Consider the following 21,888-nt stretch of genomic DNA (forward strand, 5'->3'; position numbering starts at 1 on the left):
TCCTCTTGTCCAGATGGGTTAGAGTTACTCACTAATATATTAAGACCTAGACAACCAGGTGAGGGGTTAGTTACTCTAACTAATATATTAAGACCTAGACAACCAGGTGAGGGGAGTTACTAACTAATATATTAAGACCTAGACAACCAGGTGAGGGGAGTTACTAACTAATATATTAAGACCTAGACAACCAGGTGAGGGGAGTTACTAACTAATCTATTAAGACCTAGACAACCAGGTGAGGGAGTTACTAACTAATCTATTAAGACCTAGACAACCAGGTGAGGGGAGTTACTAACTAATCTATTAAGACCTAGACAACCAGGTGAGGGGAGTTACTAACTAATCTATTAAGACCTAGACAACCAGGTGAGGGGAGTTACTCAACTAATCTATTAAGACCTAGACAACCAGGTGAGGGGAGTTACTCACTAATATATTAAGACCTAGACAACCAGGTGACCAGACCTAGACAACCAGGTGAGGGGAGTTACTAACTAATATATTAAGACCTAGACAACCAGGTGAGGGAGTTACTAACTAATATATTAAGGGGTGAGGGGAGTTACTAACTAATATATTAAGACCTTGAGGGAGTTAGACCTAGACAACCAGGTGAGGGGAGAGTTACTAACTAATCTATTAAGACCTAGACAACCAGGTGAGGGGAGTTACTAACTAATCTATTAAGACCTAGACAACCAGGTGAGGGGAGTTACTAACTAATCTATTAAGACCTAGACAACCAGGTGAGGGGAGTTACTCACTAATCTATTAAGACCTAGACAACCAGGTGAGGGGAGTTACTCACTAATATAAGACCTTAAGACTCACTAATCTATTACAACCAGGTGAGGGGTTACTCACTAATCTATTAAGACCTAGACAACCAGGTGAGGGGAGTTACTCAATATATTAAGACCTAGACAACCAGGTGAGGGGAGTTACTCTCTAATATATTAAGACCTAGACAACCAGGTGAGGGGAGTTACTAACTAATATATTAAGACCTAGACAACCAGGTGAGGGGAGTTACTAACTAATATATTAAGACCTAGACAACCAGGTGAGGAGAGTTACTAACTAATCTATTAAGACCTAGACAACCAGGTGAGGGGAGTTACTCACTAATCTATTAAGACCTAGACAACCAGGTGAGGGGAGTTACTAACTAATCTATTAAGCCCTAGACAACCAGGTGAGGGGAGTTACTCACTAATCTATTAAGACCTAGACAACCAGGTGAGGGGAGTTACTCACTAATATATTAAGACCTATACAACCAGGTGAGGGGAGTTACTCTCTAATATATTAAGACCTAGACAACCAGGTGAGGGGAGTTACTAAGTAATCAATAACCTTAATTGATCGATCACGTACAAAGGAGAAGTGAACCTGAAGACACTCGGCCCTCTGTGGAATTGAGTTTGAGACCACCGTTGGATTAACTGGCAGACACGGTGGATATTCAAGTAACTACCTAAATGAGGGAAACAAAAGCAGGTGCTTCCACACAGGTGTGGCTCCTGAATTAATTAAGCAATTAACATCTCATGCTTAGCGTCATGTATAAAAGAAATGCTGTGCGGCCTGTTACCATGGCTATGCCCCCCCCCCAATAGGATGACAATGTCCCCATCCACAGGGTACGAGTGGGCACTGATTGATTCGATGAGCGCGAAAACCATGTAAACCAGATCTCAACCTCAATTGATCACTTATGTGAGGTTCTGGACCGTCGCCTGAGACGGTGTTATTCCACCGCCATCAACATAACACCAAATGATGGAATTTTCTGGTGGAAGAATTGGTGTCACATCCCTCCAATAGAGTTCCAGACACTAGAATCTATGCCAAGTTGCATTGAAGCTGTTCTGGTGGCCTTAATTAAGGCACTTTGTAAGCATTTCCTTTTATTTGGACAGTTACCTGTGAGGGGGGGTACTGTATGGGTACCGTAGAGAGAACAATTGATATAGTCTATGATAGACCAGATGATAGTCTATGATAGACCAGACAGTACCATGTGTTGTTTAGAGTTACAGCAACCACTATAAAGAGAATACTGTGTCTTACCGGCCTGCCAACACGTTTTTGAAACCCTCTCAGCTTAGCTACTACTTCTTAAAGATGAAACTTGAGCAACATTTTATCTCTACCTATTACTACTTACTCTTAAGATGGCTGCCTCTTAGTAGTGTTAAAAGAAAGATGTGCTTTTAAAGGACTGGTTGACTCTTTTCACGTTTCTGATTGAAGCAGAGCTAAGCGGCGATGTACTGCTCTGGCCAGGTTTGGCATCTACCATAGTTGTTTGGAACCATGCTGGAAAAGGACCATGTTAAAGGCAAATATCTAAGCCAGCACAGTTTGGTTCGGGCCCTATAGTGTGAAAAGCATACTTAATCTGACTGGTGTTTTATATATGTATATATATCTCACCAGTCAGATTAAATACGCTTTTCACATATATATATATTGAATTCTGCTGCTCCTTGAGTTGAAGCTCTGCTAGACTCGAGCCCTAACTCTGCGCTGGGTTTGTTGTCCTTGAAGAAAAGAGGGTAAAGAAAAAATTACACGTGTATTTTATATTTTGTTTTTATGTTCTTACAGTGTAACACTAAGACAAGGATGATATGTTTGGAAATGAACATTATGCTTTTATTGTGAAATCAATTGTTTCCTGATTTTTCTTTTGATTTCTCTTCCCCCCCCCCCCATTTTTTTATTTTTTATTATTCCATTGTTCGTTATCCCCATCTCATGAAGAACAGTTTCCATGTGTGTGATTTGAGATGAAAGGTAGTGTATTGTGTGAAAGCATAGCCCCCCTCTATTGCAGGTGAATTGTCCTGTTATGTACTTTCCTGTAGTAGCACCTCCTGACCTGAAGGGGTGCTGTGGTACAGGTCCTGTATGCTAGAACGTTCTAGCAGTATTCAGGTAAAAACCAAATTACTACTTTATGTGATCGACTGGGTGTTTCAAACCAATTCAGGCCAATGCCAGATAAGTTGGTCCATCTTTAGCCCAGCGGGCCTGACTAAATTGGGGGTCATTGCGGAGAATGATTGTTATTTGGCTCATAATGGGAGGCATCAGGCAACAACAACAACAAATACTCCACTGTGGGTGCTTCAATGAAAGAAAAGAAAAAATGGGCCAGTGTGTTAGAAATGCCAGGGCTGATTTCTTTTCCCAGTCTGCCCCTGAAGGGCAGGGTAAAGGCTACACTTCCCTCCAGGTCTCCTGTCCCCAGTAAATAAAACCTTCAATATAGCTCTTTCAAAATAAGACAATGGTGTTGTATCAATCTATCTCCAATAGTTATCTTCTGAATTACTATTTTGCCCATTTCAGAATTTAGTGCCTTTTTTGGACAGTAGACTTCTGTAATTTAAATGTTTTTGTACAGTTTCTTTGTTGGATTTTATTTTATTTTTTACTTATGTTTATTTGTAGTATGATATATATATATATATATATATACACACACACACACACGAGAATAAAGCTATATCAATGTGACAACTTTAGTGTTTTTTCTGATGCTGTTCATTATTAAGTTGAATAAATAATGTTAAATTAAATTCAACTGTACATATGACACACACATACTAAATGCAAACGCATACATGTAACTTTATTTAAGCTCCATTGTAATATTCATAGTTCACAGATTTATTTAGATTTAAGAAAGCAAAAAAATTCTGATTCATCTCTTTTTAAAACACATTTTTAAAAATATATAAATATTGACCAAATTCTGGGGGAAAAGTCAGTAAAAATCTATGGATTTACCAGGACATGTGGGGTACAGTCACCTTGGTCTATTCTACGTTAAAAGCTGCAAAATGTCCATACGCTCAGAGATTGTTTTACTCTGAGAACTATAATTCTGTTAAGAGTATAATTTCTCTCGGACTTCCAGTGTCACTGCCAGTAGTAGCTGGTGGTACTTTACATCAGAGTACGGGCTCATATTTACAGCTGGAACAAATATATATATTTTTTTTTTATGGTATCAAAACACATATTTTCTCCATTCTGGACATTATTATGATCCGTCCTCCTCTCACCAGCCTCCACTGTCTAGGATTGGGGATTAGTTTTGATTGGTAAGGGTTCTCCAGGGTGGTGTTGGCCTAGGTCAAAGTAAGGGTTCTCCAAGGTGGTGACTGTGACGGACATTGTGGAGCTTTTGCTACTGGTACTGTTGTCCTTGGTGGTCTCCCCAATTACTCTACTGGTGTTGTAGTAGTAGAGGAACAGAAAGAAACCTAGTGAGAGACGGTGGGAGACTGGTTACTACTCATACCAATAGTGCGTGTGTCCATATGTAAAAGATGAATGATATTACAATCCATATATCGCAAGCATACCTTCTTCTTTTTTTGATCGGTTTATACATTGTAATATTAGTTGATCTCATATCTGTCTTATTAACCTACCTTGGAACGAGTTGAGGATGGTGAAGATGTAGAAGGAGGGAACCTTGAGGACACCGTTGGCGAAGAAGGCAAAACTCCAGGTGATTCCCAGCAGACAGCACAGCCCCATCACAGTCACTATGTCCTTGGAGCCTGTCCCCTGCTGCTGGGCCTGGTCCAGGGTTAGGATCACAAGGTTACTGACTATAGATATAGAACCTGATGTCATAGAGTCCTTAAACCAAAAACTTGAACAATTTTTCAGCTGTTTTAGCTGGGGTTTACTCTGTCTGTTGACATCAAATAAAACTAAACACTGTCTTTCAAAGAGAATTCATAAAAATCCAAATAACTTCACAGAGCTTCATTGTAAAGGGTTTAAACACTGTTTCCCATGTTTGTTCAATGAACCATAAACAATTAATGAACATGCACCTGTGGAACGGTCGTTAAGACACTAATAGCTTACAGACGGTAGGCAATTATGGTCACAGTTCTGAAAACTTAGGACACTAAAGAGGCCTTTCTACTGACTCTGTAAAACGCCAAAAGAGATGCCCAGGGTCCCTGCTCATCTGCGTGAACGTGCCTTAGGCACGCTGAAAGGAGGCATGAGGACTGCAGATGTGGCCAGGGCAATAAATTGCAATGTCCGTACTGTGAGACGCCTAAGACAGCACTACAGTGAGACAGGACGGACAGCTGATCGTCCTCGCAGTGGCAGACCACGTGTAACAACACCTGCACAGGATCGGTACATGTCAACAACAACTGCCCGAGTTACATCAGGAATGCACAATCCCCCCATCAGTGCTCAGACTGTCCGCAGTAGGCTGAGAGAGGCTGGACTGATGACTTGTAGGCCTGTTGTAAGGCAGGTCCTCACCAGACATCACCAGCAACAACTTTGCCTGTGAGCACAAACCCACCGTCGCTGGACCTGACAGGACTGGCAAAAAGTGCTCTTCACTGACAAGTCGCAGGGGTGAGGCCTGTACACCGAGGCCTGCACTCTGGAGTGGGATCGATTTGGAGGTGGAGGGTCTGTCATGGTCTGGGGCAGTACATCACAGCAGGAAATCTCAATGCAGTGTGTTACAGGGAAGACATCCTCCTCCCTCATCTTGACATGACCCTCCAGCATGACAATGCCACCAGCCATACTGCTCATTCTGTGCGTGATTTCCTGCAAGACAGGAATGTCAGTGTTCTGCCATGGCCAGCGAAGAGCCCGGATCTCAATCCCATTGAGCACGTCTGGGACCTGTTGGATCGGAGGGTGAGGGCTAGGGCCATTCCCCCCAGAAATGTCCAGGAACTTGCAGGTTCCTTGGTGGAAGAGTGGGGTAACATCTCACAGCAAGAACTGGCAAATCTGGTGCAGTCCATGAGGAGGAGATGCACTGCAGTACTTAATGCAGCTGGTGGCCACACCAAATACTGACTGTTACTTTTGATTTTGACACCCCCCTTTGTTCAGGGACACATTATTCCATCTCTGTTAGTCACATGTCTGTGGAACTTGTTCAGGTTATGTCTCAGTTGTTGAATGTTGTTATGTTCATACAAATATTTACACATTTTAAGTTTGCTGAAAATAAAAGCAGTTGACAGTAAGAGGACGTTTCTTTTGTTGCTGAGTTTAGAAGTATCGTCTGCTGATGCATTTGTGATTACTCAGGACAACATTGTATTCACATGCCACATTTGTTTTTTTAAATGACAAATTATTGTGGACATCGCCGTTCCTAAGATAGCTAAAGATGCTACAGGATGAGCGTTGATAATATAACAGCAGGCAGGAAATCAATTAATAAAGTGGCTGTAGATATACTGTATGTATATATATACTTATTTTCCACCATAATTTGCAAATAAATTCATTAAAAATCCTACAATGTGATTTTCTGGATTTTTTCCCCTCATTTTGTCTGTCATAGTTGAAGTGTACCTATGATGAAAATTACAGGCCTCTCTCATCTTTTTAAGTGGGAGAACTTGCACAATTGGTGGCTGACTAAATACTTTTTTGCCCCACTGTATATATAAAAACTTTTCCATGAATAGAATGACAGTAAAACAGTTATGTGTTTCCTGAGAAGTTAGCTGAAATTCACTCTGTTTATTTTCCTCTTTTTTATGGTCCTCTACCTAGGTTGGAGACATCCATACAGAAAATGTCTACACACATGATTAAGGCACTTAAAGCGTCAGCTAGATGGCCGACAGTATATTATTAATGGTAAACTTTCTGTGTTGCTACCATATATTTCCCAATCCTTTTTTTGCTCGATCGCCGGTCCCTTAGGTTTAGAATTCTTCCGCCTTTATGCAAAGGGATGTTAACATGGGATGTTAATGTCTTTACGTTGGTAACTATAACAACCTTGTTCTTGGTGCTCTTAAGGTGAACCAGCCAGCTCAGAACCACGATGAAGGTGGTGAAAGTGAAGAGGAAGACCAGCGCGTAGTAGCCAATGTTCACTATGTAGTGCACGTCAATGTCCAAGATCCAGCACCTAGAGATGGAGGAGAGTTACATCACTATGTAGTGCACGTCAATGAGTTAGGGTATATGTAGTGTAGTTGGTATAGAGTTAGGGTATATGTAGTGTAGTTGCTATAGAGTTAGGGTATATGTAGTGTAGTTGCTATAGAGTTGGGGTATATGTAGTGTAGTTGGTATAGAGTTAGGGTATATGTAGTGTAGTTGCTGTAGGGTTAGGGTATATGTAGTGTAGTTGCTATAGGGTTAGGGTATATGTAGTGTAGTTGCTATAGAGTTAGGGTATATGTAGTGTAGTTGCTATAGAGTTAGGGTATATGTAGTGTAGTTGCTATAGAGTTAGGGTATATGTAGTGTAGTTGGTATAGAGTTAGGGTATATGTAGTGTAGTTGCTATAGAGTTAGGGTATATGTAGTGTAGTTGCTATAGAGTTAGGGTATATGTAGTGTAGTTGCTATAGAGTTAGGGTATATGTAGTGTAGTTGCTGTAGGGTTAGGGTATATGTAGTGTAGTTGCTATAGAGTTAGGGTATATGTAGTGTAGTTGCTATAGAGTTAGGGTATATGTAGTGTAGTTGCTATAGAGTTAGGGTATATGTAGTGTAGTTGCTATAGGGTTAGGGTATATGTAGTGTAGTTGCTATAGAGTTAGGGTATATGTAGTGTAGTTGCTATAGAGTTAGGGTATATGTAGTGTAGTTGGTATAGAGTTAGGGTATATGTAGTGTAGTTGCTATAGAGTTAGGGTATATGTAGTGTGGCTGATGTTTATTATGTCTAGGATCCAGGACCTTCACAGTGCAATAATAAGCACAGGGTTAAGCCTGGATTGAGTCTGAGACTCTACAAGTTATTTTCCTCTGAAAAGACGAATGTTAATCAAGTATTACATAAGTGAGACCCACATGTACACCTCCTTCCCTCCGTCAGTGTAGATGATCTGTTTTCCGTATTTACCCAGACTGACGAGGATGATCACTACCGTGCCGGGCAGCACTAAGGCAGAGGACATGGATCAAACAAAAAAAAAGGTAAGTAGGTTATTCAATTCTTTAACCATTTGTAAAAAAAAAAAATACAGACTCTCAATTGACTCAGTTGGACTCTCAGGCACAGGTTCAAGGCTTCAAATCCATCCAGAGCGTCCCCCCTCCCTCCCTCCCCCCCAAAGTCACTACACTATCCCTACATCATAATACCTAACATCCCGAAACCGGCCCTACCTAGAGTACAACCCTAACTTTATCTCGTTCAAAACCTACAGTAGCTATCGCAACCTGAGTATCGGTATCACTCACCCCACCCGGCGATGCACACTTTCATGATGTAGCGCGGTATGGGGAGGGAGCCTGACTTGTAGAGCTGCTGACAGAGGTGAAAGGCCTCCACGGCGAACCAGGTGAAGGTGGCCAGCATAGAGTAATGCATGGCCGCAGCCATCACCTGGCAGCCCAGTGGGCTCTGCAGACTGGCCACCGACCCGTTGGTCAGGAAGGTGATGTTGAGCATGAACATGGACAGAAACAGCTGGATCAGGATCTGGGTGGTGTTGCTTGACTTCGCCTTCCTGGAAGGTCACATACAGGTTAGAGGTCAAAGTTCAAGGGATTAGTAGGTCAAGGGACACCCACTAGGTGGCCTGAGTCGTAATTGACTATTTCATAAAACATTGTATGAAAACAAAAATAATATTTTTTGGTCTTAATTTAAGGTTATGTTCAAAGTTAGCAGTGTGGTTAAGTTTTCAGGTCAATGGAGGCCATTGCTACGTGTGGAGATGGGCTGGCCATGGGCTTTGTTTAATATCAACAGTCTCTCAGACCTCCTCCTCCAATCCGCTTTGATAAATAATTGAGGAAACAAGGACAGAGGAAACAAAGGATTTGACAGCTAGTATGTTTTCAGATACAGCTTTGTTGACCAGTGCCATACTGACAGTGGGCGGAGCTACCTACCTTAGCAGGAAATAGTGACCAGTGCCGTAATGACAGTGGGTGGAGCTACCTACCTTAGCAGGAAGTAGTGACCAGCTCCATAATGACAGTGGGCAGAGCTACCAACCTTAGCAGGAAGTAGTGACCTGTGCCATAATGACAGTGGGCGGAGCTACCAACCTTAGCAGGAAGTAGTGACCAGTACTGTAATGACAGTGGGCAGAGCTACCAACCTTAGCAGGAAGTAGTGACCAGTGCCATAATGGCAGTGGGCGGAGCTACCAACAGGAAGTAGTGACCAGTGCCATAATGCAGGAAGTAGTGACCAGTAGTGACCAGTGCCAATGGCAGTGGGCGGAGCTACCTACCTTAGTGACCAGTGAAATGTGGGCGGAGTGACCAGTGCCATAATGGCAGTGGGCGGAGCTACCTACCTTAGCAGGAAGTAGTGACCAGTGCCATAATGGCAGTGGGCGGAGCTACCTACTTTATCAGGAAGTAGTGACCAGTGCCATAATGGCAGTAGTGACCAGCGCCATAATGGCAGTGGGCGGAGCTACCTATAAAGTGGCAGTGGGCGGAGCTACCTACTTTATCAGGAAGTAGTGACCAGTGCCATAATGGCAGTGGGCAGAGCTACCTACCTTAGCAGGAAGTAGTGACCAGTGCCGTAATGACAGTGGGCGGAGCTACCTACCTTAGCAGGAAGTAGTGACCAGTACCGTAATGACAGTGGGCAGAGCTACCAACCTTAGCAGGAAGTAGTGACCAGTGCCATAATGGCAGTGGGCGGAGCTACCAACCTTAGCAGGAAGTAGTGACCAGTGCCATAATGGCAGTGGGCGGAGCTACCTACCTTAGCAGGAAGTAGTGACCAGTGCCATAATGGCAGTGGGCGGAGCTACCTACCTTAGCAGGAAGTAGTGACCAGTGCCATAATGGCAGTGGGCGGAGCTACCTACTTTATCAGGAAGTAGTGACCAGTGCCATAATGGCAGTGGGCGGAGCTACCAACCTTAGCAGGAAGTAGTGACCAGTGCCATAATGGCAGTGGGCGGAGCTACCTACTTTATCAGGAAGTAGTGACCAGTGCCATAATGGCAGTGGGCGGAGCTACCTACTTTATCAGGAAGTAGTGACCAGTGCCATAATGGCAGTGGGCGGAGCTACCTACTTTATCAGGAAGTAGTGACCAGTGCCATAATGCAGTGGGCGGAGCTACCTACTTTATCAGGAAGTAGTGACCAGTGCCATAATGACAGTGGGCGGAGCTACCAACCTTAGCAGGAAGTAGTGACCAGTGCCATAATGGCAGTGGGCGGAGCTACCTACTTTAGCAGGAAGTAGTGACCAGGTCCATAATGACAGTGGGCGGAGCTACCAGGAAGTAGTGACCAGTTTATCAGGAAGTAGTGACCAGTGCCATAATGGCAGTGGTGCCATAATGACAGTGGGCGCTACCTACTTTATCAGGAAGTAGTGAGCCACCTACTTTATCAGGAAGTGCATAAAGAGAACCACGCCCAGGAAGAACATGGACACGCCACACCCCACATAGGTGATGTAGGTGAGAGAGTTCACATCATCGTCTGAGAGAGTCTGGTTCGGAGGGGACTGAAAAAAAAGCACAGGTTAGTGATGAATAGATTCATGTATTAGAAATCTTTATTGTTTTACTATTTCAAATAGATCTACTTAGAATTTAAATGAAATAAGCAACAATCTGGAGCATGTGCAACATTATTAAATCAAATCCAATCCAGTTATTTATCACATGCTTGGTAAACAAGAGGTGTAGACTAACAGTGAAATGCTGATTTACGACCCTTCCAACAATACAGACTAACAGTGAAATGCTGATTTACGACCCTTCCAACAATACAGACTAACAGTGAAATGCTGATTTACGACCCTTCCAACAATACAGACTAACAGTGAAATGCTGATTTACGACCCTTCCCAACAATACAGTAAATGGTAAAAGAACCGGGTTGGAAAATTCTGGTAACTTTCCCAAAATTCCAAGGTTTTCCAGAAATCCCAGTTTTAAGATAAGGAGGGAATTACCAACCGGGATTTGTAGAAAACCTGGAAATTTTGGGAACGTTACCTGAATTTTGCCACTCTATAAGAGAACGAGGGAACCTTACCATTAGCACAGCAAAGAAAGTCAGGTGTGTACACTTGCAGGTTATGTTGTCCCCTATCACAATGGTCAAACAGCCATAGTCTGTCCAGTTGGGTTGACTCCCTATGAAGGGGAAAAGGGTGAGATTCGGATACTACACACTAAGTACCTGAACACTGCCTGAGTGCCGGTATACCTCCTGAACAGTGGCGTCGTCCTGTAATCCATTTATTCAACAAATGCAGTATGTGTGACTTCCTGGTCTTTTTAAAGCATACTAAGATGTGCCCTTGCATAGTGCTTAGTAAGTCTACTAGCTACGCTTACTTAATGGAAGTATGCCATTCCAAACCTTACCTTTTATAGTATGCAAATCAGTTAGGAAAGGTAATGGCAGCTAAATACCTTCACCGTTCCATGACTGGCACGATGGAATGGCTTCCCCCTAGTGGAAAACAAAGTGGTGGATTATGGGTTGAGCTGATGTACTCGTTGAGTATTTAGAAGACGTGTTTCACACTAAATGCAGCAAATTTGGGCGGGATTTAGCCCAACTCGGATTCAACCCAGGTTCCTGTGTGAAGTCTTTGTCTTATATTGCCTGTGTATTCTGTTTATTGTGGCAGTGCCATTTCACCAGGTTCAAATTCCTGCAACCTATAAATGTACTTGGTGATTCTGTCAAGACTGTCAGTCCAACCCCTCAGCTACTACACCAAGAGGTATGAACTAAACCTTTTGATCAGTCTGTGTGTCATGTTCCTCAGCCTACAGTACATCTATGGGACATTTTCAAAGCTACTTTTCCTTCTTAGGGGCCAATGTATACATTACATCCCACATACTTGTACGTTAACAGGCATAAGTAAAGCGCATCATCATTTACCTTATGGACGTTTCGAAAATGAAGATTTATCTTGTCGGTTAAATTGTCAATGAAACAGCCCATCTCGATCGCTACCACTTCGTTATACAGAACTGTGCTGTTGTTTACATCCTGGAAGAAAGAGAGCGCATGATAACCATGACAACCATGACAACCATAGCAACCCCTAGGATTTCGAAATTCCAATAACCTTCCCAAAATGCTCTGGTTTTCCAAGAAATACCAGTTGGAAAACTCCAGGAAAGTGGATGGAGTATGTAGGGGATCCGGAATCCAGGATTTCTGGGAAAATTGGGAGCAGAATTCTGCGACCCTAGTGGCACCATACCAACTGTCGTTTGATTTTTTTAATTCAGTGAAAGGACCATTGGTCTTAGACATACCTTGGACATGTTGGGGAATCGGAAAACACCGGCAAATGCACTGCCGTTGCTTAAATTGTAGGCCTTTTCAAATGCTTCCTTTGTGACTGATACAGACCTAGAGAAGCCACCCAGAGACTCTCGATCTTCTACAATCTGAACAACAACAAACGAGAACAAAGTCAGACACACAGAGGATTGTACAAATCTGCTAACATTACCAAAATGTCTAGATTTTCCAGAAATCAATAGCTTGGAGGATTCCAGATTTCCAACCGGGCTTTCTGGAAGACCAACTCATTTGGGGAAAGTTTCAATATTTTTGCAACCCTTCGACACATGTTAGTTTATCTGGACTTCAAGAGGTTGTTGAGCGGAGAACGGCTCATAAAAAAATGACTGGGAAGGAGCAAGTGGAATGGCATCAACCACATGGAAATCATGTATTTGATGGATTTGATACCATACCCCTGATTCTGCTCCAGCTATCCCCAATGAAGGTGCCACCAACCTCCTGTGGACCTCACTATGTTTGAGCTTAATACTATGTAATACTGATACTACAGCCATACCTAGTTACAACCATACCCAGCTACAGCCATACCCAGCTACAACCATACCCAGCTACAACCATACCCAACTACAGCCATACCCAGCTACAACCATACCCAGCTACAACCATACCCAGCTACAACCATACCCAGCTACAACCATACCCAGCTACAGCCATACCCAGCTACAGCCATACCCAGCTACAACCATACAACTACAGCCATACCCAGCTACAGCCAGCTACAGCCATAAAACCATACCCAGCTACAGCCATACAACTACAGCCATACCCAGCTATAACCATACCCAGCTACAACCATACCCAGCTACAACCATACAACTACAACCATACCCAGCTACAGCCATACCCAGCTACAACCATACCCAGCTACAGCCATACAACCCAGCTACCCAGCTATAACCATACCCAGCTACAACCATACCCAGCTACAGCCATACCGAAATTACAGCCATACCCAGCTACAGCTATACCGAAATTACAGCCATACCCAGCTACAACCATATAACTACAACCACACCCAGCTACAGCCATTTAACTACAACCACACCCAGCTACAACCGTACCCAGCTACAACCGTACCCAGCTACAACCACACCCAGCTACAACCGTACCCAGCTACAACCGTACCCAGCTACAGCAGTACAACTACAACCATACCCAGCTACAACCATACCCAGCTACAACCATACCCAGCTACAACCATACCCAACTACAACCATACCCAGCTACAGCCATACCCAGCTACAACCATACAACTACAACCATACCCAGCTACAGCCATACAACTAAAACCATACCCAGCTACAGCCATACACTAAAACCATACCCAGCTACAACCATACACCAGCCATACCCAGCTACAGCCATACCCAACTACAACCATACCCAGCTACAACCATACCCAACTACAACCATACCCAGCTACAGCCATACCCAGCTACAACCATACAACTACAACCATACCCAGCTACAGCCATACAACTAAAACCATACCCAGCTACAACCATACACCTACAACCATACCCAGCTACAGCCATACCCAGCTACAGCCATACCCAGCTACAACCATACCCAGCTACAACCATACCCAACTACAACCATACCCAGCTACAGCCATACCCAGCTACAGCCATACCCAGCTACAGCCATACCCAGCTACAACCATACACCTACAACCATACCCAGCTACAGCCATACCCAGCTACAGCCATACCCAGCTACAGCCATACACCTACAGCCATACACCTACAACCATACACCTACAACCATACCCAGCTACAGCCATACACCTACAGCCATACACCTACAACCATACCCACCTACAACCATACACCTACAACCATACACCTACAACCATACCCAGCTACAACCATACACCTACAACCATACCCCGCTACAACCATACACCTACAACCATACACCTACAACCATACCCTAGTTGACCACACCTGTCAGACCTCAAATCTCAGTCTCAGATATGAAAGTCTGACCTCTGCCCAACTTTTAAAATGTGACTAATACCTAATGTTGCAAAACAAATGTGCCTACGGGACATTAAAGCATTTTATATATTTTTTGTCCATCCATTCATACGGAAATACAGGAAATCCACCCACCTTAATGTCGGAGTTGGTAGAGTACCCAAAGGAGACTTCCTCAATGTCGGTCTTCTCTTTGGGCTTCACTACGACCCCAGTGACCGAGCCCATCGAGACAGAAGCTGAGGTCTCATTCATCATATTGACCAGAGAGGCGATATCTTTCATGGCCTTCCTGTGTGGAGAGGAGTACAGCGCCCATATTATGACAGTCACACATCTATAGAATATAGCAGGGATATTCAAATTTGGTCCTTGAAGCCAGTTCCACTGCTGATTTTTCATTCTTCCCGTCTGAATCAGAGAATGTTTTAGACCTGGGACACCAGATGGGTGCAATTACTTATCAGGTAGAACAGGAAACCAGCAGGGTCCAGACCTCCAGGCTGGTATCTGAAGATCCCTTAAAAACAGTCTACATATTAGAACAGTTCACACATCCACTGTCTTTAACATTATCCGTGAGGAGGAACTTTAGTTTAACAAGAGACTTAGTGACACCGCGATACACGCACTTCATGCAATTCAATCTAGAGGTGATTGAAGCGTCAGTTATTTACAATGTTTCTTTGTGTTAGTTCACAGGGCAGCTGTTCTTGCGAGGGAATTTTTTTTCCCCCCTAATAAGTACATTTCCAAGCCTGGTGTGACAGCAAGTGCTTGTTTGGATACTGTTATATGTTCTCTAAAAAATTTCCCTTTATAGGGGTGGATTCCCGACCAGCGATTAAACCTAATCTTGGACCTAGAAACCACTTTCAATGGATAATCTCCATTGAACATGCTTTATAGTCCTGGACTAGGTGTCATCTTTGTCCAGGAAACTGGCCCTATGAATGACATAATAATAATAATAAATATGATTGAGTAATTCTTACGAAGCCTTTTCACCATCGATGTGAACTCCACTTCCAGTGTCAAAGATCGCTGGAGGAGGCAACTTTCCCACAGGGTCTTTAAATGGTTTATTACAGTTGACACACAAGCTCCCTGGTGCTGTTACGTTGATGAGGAACTTATCTTGGTTTTTGTGGTCTAAGAAGATATGTAAAAAAAAACAAACACAGCATTTCTCTTTAATATATATTTCTGAATGGTTCATTACAGTTGACATGCAATTGCCCCCCCCCCCCACCCCACACACACACCCCCCCTCTAGGTTTGGATTTGGCTTCAGACCAATCAAATCACTTCTTTTGCAAAACGTCCTTTTAAGAAAACCGGGTCTGTTTGTGGTCTGCTTGTGTTGATGTTCTGCAGTATCTATCTTGTTAAATAGTCCCTGTCCTAAACCACCTACAACCATACTGGTCCCAGCTACAACCATACACCTACAACCATACTGGTCCCAGCTACAACCATACACCTACAACCATACTGGTCCCAGCTACAACCATACACCTACAACCATACTGGTCCTAAACCATGGATGGAGATGGAGATGGGGACTTTACAGGCCAACTACAGCCATACCCAGCTACAACCATACCCAACTACAGCCATTTAACTACAACCACACCCAGCTACAACCATACACCTACAACCATACTGGTCCTAAACCATGGATGGAGATGGAGACGGGGACGGGGATTTGGACTTGTCGTTTTGACATCATTCTCTTTACAGGCCAATGATTATGACAGAGATTCTGATCTAACCATAGATGAATATATTATGCCACTAGCCTGAGATGATTGCAAGTTCAATATGTAGCCTAGTAGACTCATGTTAATGAACTAGCTAGCTAACTTAGCTGGTTCATTGTTCCCCATGCAAGGAAGTCAGGCTAAGTAAGCATTTTATCAAGGTGGACAACAAAAACTAAAAGTGTACTGTATGACAGAGCCATAGACCATTTTGCCAACATGAAAGAGAGGAAGGTATTGGAGTAGGGTGAGTCAATATGTTTTGATTCAGGAGCACACACAGACAGCCACATGATATTTAGCCACAATGATTAGACTAAATCGCTTTTTGGTATCTTTAAATTTGTTTTCAGTGTATTAACTCTTAAATGTATAGTCTCCATATTTGGGCACCCTATTTGATTTGTTTTATTCAATTCAGTCTGCTATGAGAATGGTAGCCCCTATCGGCAAAATCAGGGTGTCTGCAGAAAGCTAAGTATCTTGGCAATCGATCGGTGCTTTAAAATCATTTGGTGTGACTTACTACTATTTATGGGCATACGAATTGATAAGGACAGGCCGAGCCGATGACCTCATTTCCTAGATGGCTAAACTAAACATGGAATACGTTGATACACACCGAAAGCTGGGACTCCACACATCATGACGATATCTTATTTGTCTGCCTGTGACCTACCGTTATTGATCACTAGCCCCGAGAGTCAACATGGTTTATTTTACACCACGTTTTCACCGAATAGCAAACTTCTTACAAGGTAAGCTTCCAAATGGTCTGTGTTTGAGCTTTCATTACATCATTGAATCCTTAGGTTGGTAGGAACTAATCTAGCCTATTGAAAGGACGCTTGAATGTACCCTGGATACCCCATAACACCACCACAATGTTTGAATGAAGTTTGATATGGTAGAAATTGTGCTTTTATACAGAACAAATAGCATTTAGGGATTGTGTATATGTAATAGGACTGGAATTATCTGCCACTTTGGGGGAGGTTTAGGGACAGTTGGAATCGTCCCGTGACCACACCTGCCACCACTTACTAAAACATCTACCCATTTCTAGTTGTTAGGTCTATCAATTCCATTTTTCTGATATTGTTCACAATGTTGTGGAATCCGTCTGATGTGATTCCAGCTCTAGTCATCAATAATTCACGTATAGCTTGTCAATAAAAAAATGGTTATTTAGTGTGTGCTTGATCTTGTATATTCTGAACCATGTAACTCCTATCTCTCTTCTGATCATCTCCCAGGTGTTTTCTTTCCAAATACACCCGGTTTTTACATGACAGAATCATGTATAAACACATGAATAGCAGTTTCCTTTGGGTATTTTTAAACTAAGCATATAATAACCTTGTTGAGTTGATGATGTTTAAATAGCGGAGGCAGAGCTCCTGTTGTCTTTGTGGTTCTAAATCAGTAGTTGTTTAGTGAACTGTCAGAAACATTAACTGAACATGCTGCAGATGATAACTGTTTGTATGCAATATTTGCCTTGTGGACATCACCAGTCAGATGTGGCTGTCCAGGTTTTTTATTTTATTTATCTGTTATTTTACCAGGTAAGTTGACTGAGAACACATTCTCATTTGCAGCAACGACCTGGGGAACAGTTACAGGGGAGAGGAGGGGGATGAATGAGCCAATTGTAAACTGGGGATTGTTAGGTGACCATGATGGTTTGGGAATTTAGCCAGGACACCAGGGTTAACACCCCTACGATAAGTGCTATGGGATCTTTAATGACCTCAGAGAGTCAGGACACCTGTTTAACATCCCATCTGAAAGACAGCACCCTACACAGGGCAGTGTCTGGGGCATTAGGATATTTTTTTTAGACCAGAGGATAGAGTGCCTCCTACTGGCCCTCCAACACCACTTCCAGCAGCATCTGGTCTCCCATCCAGGAACTGACCAGGACCAACCCTGCTTAGCTTTAGAAGCAAGCCAGCAGTGGTATGCAGGGTGGTATGCTGCTGGTTTAGTAATGAAACAATTGTATGTGGAGTTGAATTTATTCCACCACTGTGTGACTGTCTTTATTGTTGTCACAGCCTTATTGGATATCAAGATGGCATATGAACGAATGGGTTATAGAGTAAACAATGCAATTACCACAGCATAGGCTGTAATATGGCTTGGCTTGGCTTCCTCACTGATTTTACCAATTGATCCCTACTGGTCACCCCGCTCCTCCACACACTCCACTGGCTTCCAGTCAAGGCTTGTGTCCATTACAAGTGAGACAAATGTTTTTTTTTGTGCATATGGAACATTTCTGTGATAATTTATTTCAGCTCATGAAACATGGGACCAACACTTTACATGTTGTGTTTGTATCTTTTGTTCAGTGTATATTTTTGTTATCTTTATTTTAGCGGGGAGTCTCATTGAGACCAAGGGAGCCCTGCATCTCATAATTACTCAACAATTACATAATCACGGCAGGTTAGGACATACAGCAGGTTCTTACTTTGGCAGACCTCTTCATCATATGCGGATGTCCTGCAATGTTCATAGGTGCTGAAACAGGAGACACTGCAGATGGCTGTGGGTGGAAAATAAGGGTTTCAACGCAAGCCGCGTTATAGCATGGTGCGCTAACAGATTTTTAAAGGTAAATTACTGTTGAACCAACACGTGCGTTGGTTTACAGTGAACGCGTTCTCCGCGAACTTCAGGGATAAAGACTTTTAAAAAAATGACCGGTTGTATAGTGAACTATAACACGGCTTGGATTGAAAAGGCATTCCGTTCTCTTTCTATATGCACACGTGGACATAGACAGGAAGATCTTAATGGAAAATAAAATACAAACGTACTTGTCTTAGACTCGATGGAAGGCCAATTCTTAGTGTAAGCTGTAACAAAATGCACTTGTTATTATTTTGACAAGAAGAAGAAGAATAAGGTGATGTTCCCTGTGTTACAAAACATTTGCATCATGAATAGGGAAAGACTGCATCTTCAACCTGTAATGTTTGCCCTGAGTGAGTCCAGTGTCTCGCTGCAATTCCGTCCAACCATCACACACACAAACAATCCATTTGTTTGTTTGTTCACGTACTTCTTTGACGTGTACAGGAGATGAGATTTATTTACTTCCCGCACAGAAAAGTCCACATCCTTGCCGTCTTCTAACAACCCAAGTAAACAAAAAGTGAAAAGGTAATTTTAGACACATGAGATGTAAATATATTGGTTTGTAATAAGCAGTATGCAAAACTGTTGTACATGGCACGTGGAGTCATACTCACCCTGAAAGCAAATACCATGAGTGTTGAATGAAACACTGCACGTCGTTTGAAATGTGTCTGCGATGGTTTTAGATGCATTTCCTATTGGTGAAGAAGGGAGATGATAGTTTGGTAAAAGCTAGTCTATGGTTAATACTAGGCTTGGGACACAACATCGGACGTCTATGGATTGGCTGGACACCCGAAGTTGAGCATCGTCTAATCGGTTAATTCTGAACAGGGTAATAGAAATTGGCTATGCAACAAATAAATCTGGAAAGACCAGGCTTGCCCGCGACTGCAGCTCGACCAAACGGAAGTTTTTCCATATTTCACATATGGTTTTCAGTATCATTGTAAATCATTCCTGGCTCCTATCAATCTAAATATATCTCATAAATCGCAAGATGTAATGAAACTCACCACAACATTGTTTCAGGGTACCTGTGAAGCCAGCGTCAACTATCAAAATAGTTTTGTCCTTATTCAGACAATTCATGTCACATGGTGGTTTGTCATTTTTTCCTGCGCCTGTAAATAAGAAAACATAAGACACAGAAACACAAATACACAAAAAATAATAATTCCAAAAGGGTTCCCCATGGGAGGACATTGTGGAGAACTCTATCTCAAATCAATTCAATTCTATGGGCTTTATTGGCATGGGAAACATGTTTACAAAGCAATCTCTTTCTCTCCCTCCCTCTCCTGTCTCCACCTCTGAATGTTTGTCTATGAAAAGCCAACTGACATTTACTCCTGTGGTGCTGACCTGTTTCACCCTCTACAACCACTGGGTGGTTATTATTATCTGATCCTGTTGGTCATCTATGAACATCTTGAAGAACAATCTGGCCTTAATGGCCATGTACTCTTATAATCTCCACCCAGCACAGCCAGAAGAGGACTGGCCACCCGTCAGAGCCTGGTTCCTCTCTAGGTTTCTTCCTAGGTTCCTGCCTTTCTAGGGAGTTTTTCCTAACCACAGTGCTTCTACTCTGCATTGTTTGTTCTTTGGGGGTGTTAGACTGGATTTCTGTAAAGCACTTGGTGACATCTGCTGATGTAGAAAGGGCTTCCTAAAATACATTTGATTGGTTGATTTTGGGTCCCAGCCAGGTACAACTCTTTTGGGTTCCTGAAAAAAATTGAAAACCACTTTATAGGTTCTAGATAGAACCTTTTTTATTGTGTCAAAGCCATTGTATTAATTACAATGCATGATCTTGTTGGATTGCTTTCCCATTGAAAGGAATGCCAAGCGATATCTTTGATATTGTAATACAGTAATCAGGTTTGGGGTCAATTCGAATTGAATTTAGTCAACAACAAAAAATGAAATCAAAATTGAATTCATTAACAACTAAAGAGAAGCTATTTATTTCAAAAGTTGTTCCAGTTTTAAAATGTTAAATTCAAATCACTTCTTGGATTGAGTGACTTTAATTTGAACTGACCCCAACCCTGATAGTAATACACATGACACCTACAGTACATTTATGGTGAGCAAGCGAAGTTAGTTTCCTTAGTTAGTTTTCTAAGTTAGTCTTCTACTCACATGTAGGATTCCAGAGAAGAATGACCAGGGAACCCAAAGCCACCCAACTCTTCAACTCCATGGTGTTTGTATCGGCTACAACAAAAAAAAACCTTGGATGTGGTAACACTCAAGTGTTCAGATGCAAAAATCTAATTCGTAGTTCAGTACAACATTTAAAAGTGAGCAGTTATTATACAATAGCATCAATCTCGTGCACATTGACTGGACGTTACTGTGGGCCGTTGTCTAGACGTTCCCATCAAAAACTTTCAGTGAGTTCTGAACTTTTTTACCCTCAATTTACCCTCAATTTACCCCCCCCCCACAAAATATAGCATGTTACAAACAATGCTGCCCCATGATGCCACGTTATGCTGAATTCAGATATACAGTCAGATGTAGATAACAGATATACTAATCAAAGTAATAGGAGCCTCACCCGTTTCTTGGTGTTAACACCTATAGCCACGGTCACGGAAAAAAGCGGCACGCGTTCTGCTGAACCGTCAAAGAATGAAAACTATGTTCTCTGACTGATCCTCAACGATAATGCCCACGTGAAAATGTACATCTAAACGTAGCGGTGAGTTTGCATGCCAAGCCGGAGGGTCACATTTCCCTTGCAAAACTCTGGTCAGTGCACAAGCCAACAGGCACTTCTTTGTTTTTTTGTCGGTCATTATGCAAAGGATACAAAAAAAAAACATGGAGAAGACTATGGAGGCATCCCAAATAGCCCCCTGTTCCCTTTATAGAGCACTACTTTCAACCAGAGCTCATAGGGTTCTGGTCATATGTAGTGCACTATACAGGGATACCATTTTGGGACGTACTTGATGTCTGATCAAATAATGAGTTATACAGTGTATTGTACACTGTATCATTTGGTAAAGCAGGACAAACCAGCGTTATAATTCTGCTGTTGGTTTTTACATGAATAAGCATATTAATGTGATCGGCAGGTAGTCTAGTGGTTAGAGCGTTGGGCTAGTTACCGAAATGTTGCTGGATCGAATCCCGGAGCTGACAAGGTAAAAA

The 21,888-nt window shown here is 42.5% G+C and overlaps 1 protein-coding gene and 1 long non-coding RNA gene across 5 annotated transcripts; both read right to left on the minus strand.

Annotated features, from left to right (window-relative positions):
* Window positions 1–3,625: 3,625 nt before the first annotated feature.
* Window positions 3,626–21,417, minus strand: LOC112236691 (adhesion G-protein coupled receptor G2). 4 transcript variants are annotated; one of them, XM_042301046.1, is made up of 19 exons: window positions 21,290–21,417; window positions 20,869–20,943; window positions 19,734–19,841; window positions 19,332–19,412; window positions 19,047–19,211; window positions 18,897–18,935; window positions 18,548–18,622; window positions 15,301–15,457; window positions 14,441–14,597; window positions 12,272–12,406; window positions 11,889–11,999; window positions 11,408–11,447; window positions 11,025–11,125; window positions 10,367–10,488; window positions 8,239–8,507; window positions 7,846–7,936; window positions 6,820–6,952; window positions 4,455–4,605; window positions 3,626–4,283 (listed from the first exon to the last, which is right to left on the minus strand). In XM_042301046.1, the coding sequence occupies exons 2-19, from the start codon at window positions 20,927–20,929 to the stop codon at window positions 4,096–4,098; spliced, it is 2,184 nt and encodes a 727-aa protein (XP_042156980.1). In that variant the 5' UTR covers window positions 20,930–20,943; window positions 21,290–21,417; the 3' UTR covers window positions 3,626–4,095. The 4 variants fall into 4 exon arrangements, with proteins under 4 accessions (XP_042156980.1, XP_042156981.1, XP_042156982.1 ...); XM_042301047.1 differs by having other exon boundaries at window positions 20,869–20,960; window positions 21,290–21,414; XM_042301048.1 differs by lacking the exon at window positions 20,869–20,943 and having other exon boundaries at window positions 21,290–21,394.
* Window positions 8,514–10,250, minus strand: LOC121839997. Its single transcript, XR_006079290.1, has 3 exons — window positions 9,462–10,250; window positions 9,275–9,357; window positions 8,514–9,020 (listed from the first exon to the last, which is right to left on the minus strand). It is a non-coding gene; the product is annotated as an uncharacterized LOC121839997 (long non-coding RNA).
* Window positions 21,418–21,888: the final 471 nt, after the last annotated feature.

Source organism: Oncorhynchus tshawytscha, linkage group LG18, assembly GCF_018296145.1.
Source record: "Oncorhynchus tshawytscha isolate Ot180627B linkage group LG18, Otsh_v2.0, whole genome shotgun sequence".
Taxonomy (NCBI): domain Eukaryota; kingdom Metazoa; phylum Chordata; class Actinopteri; order Salmoniformes; family Salmonidae; genus Oncorhynchus; species Oncorhynchus tshawytscha.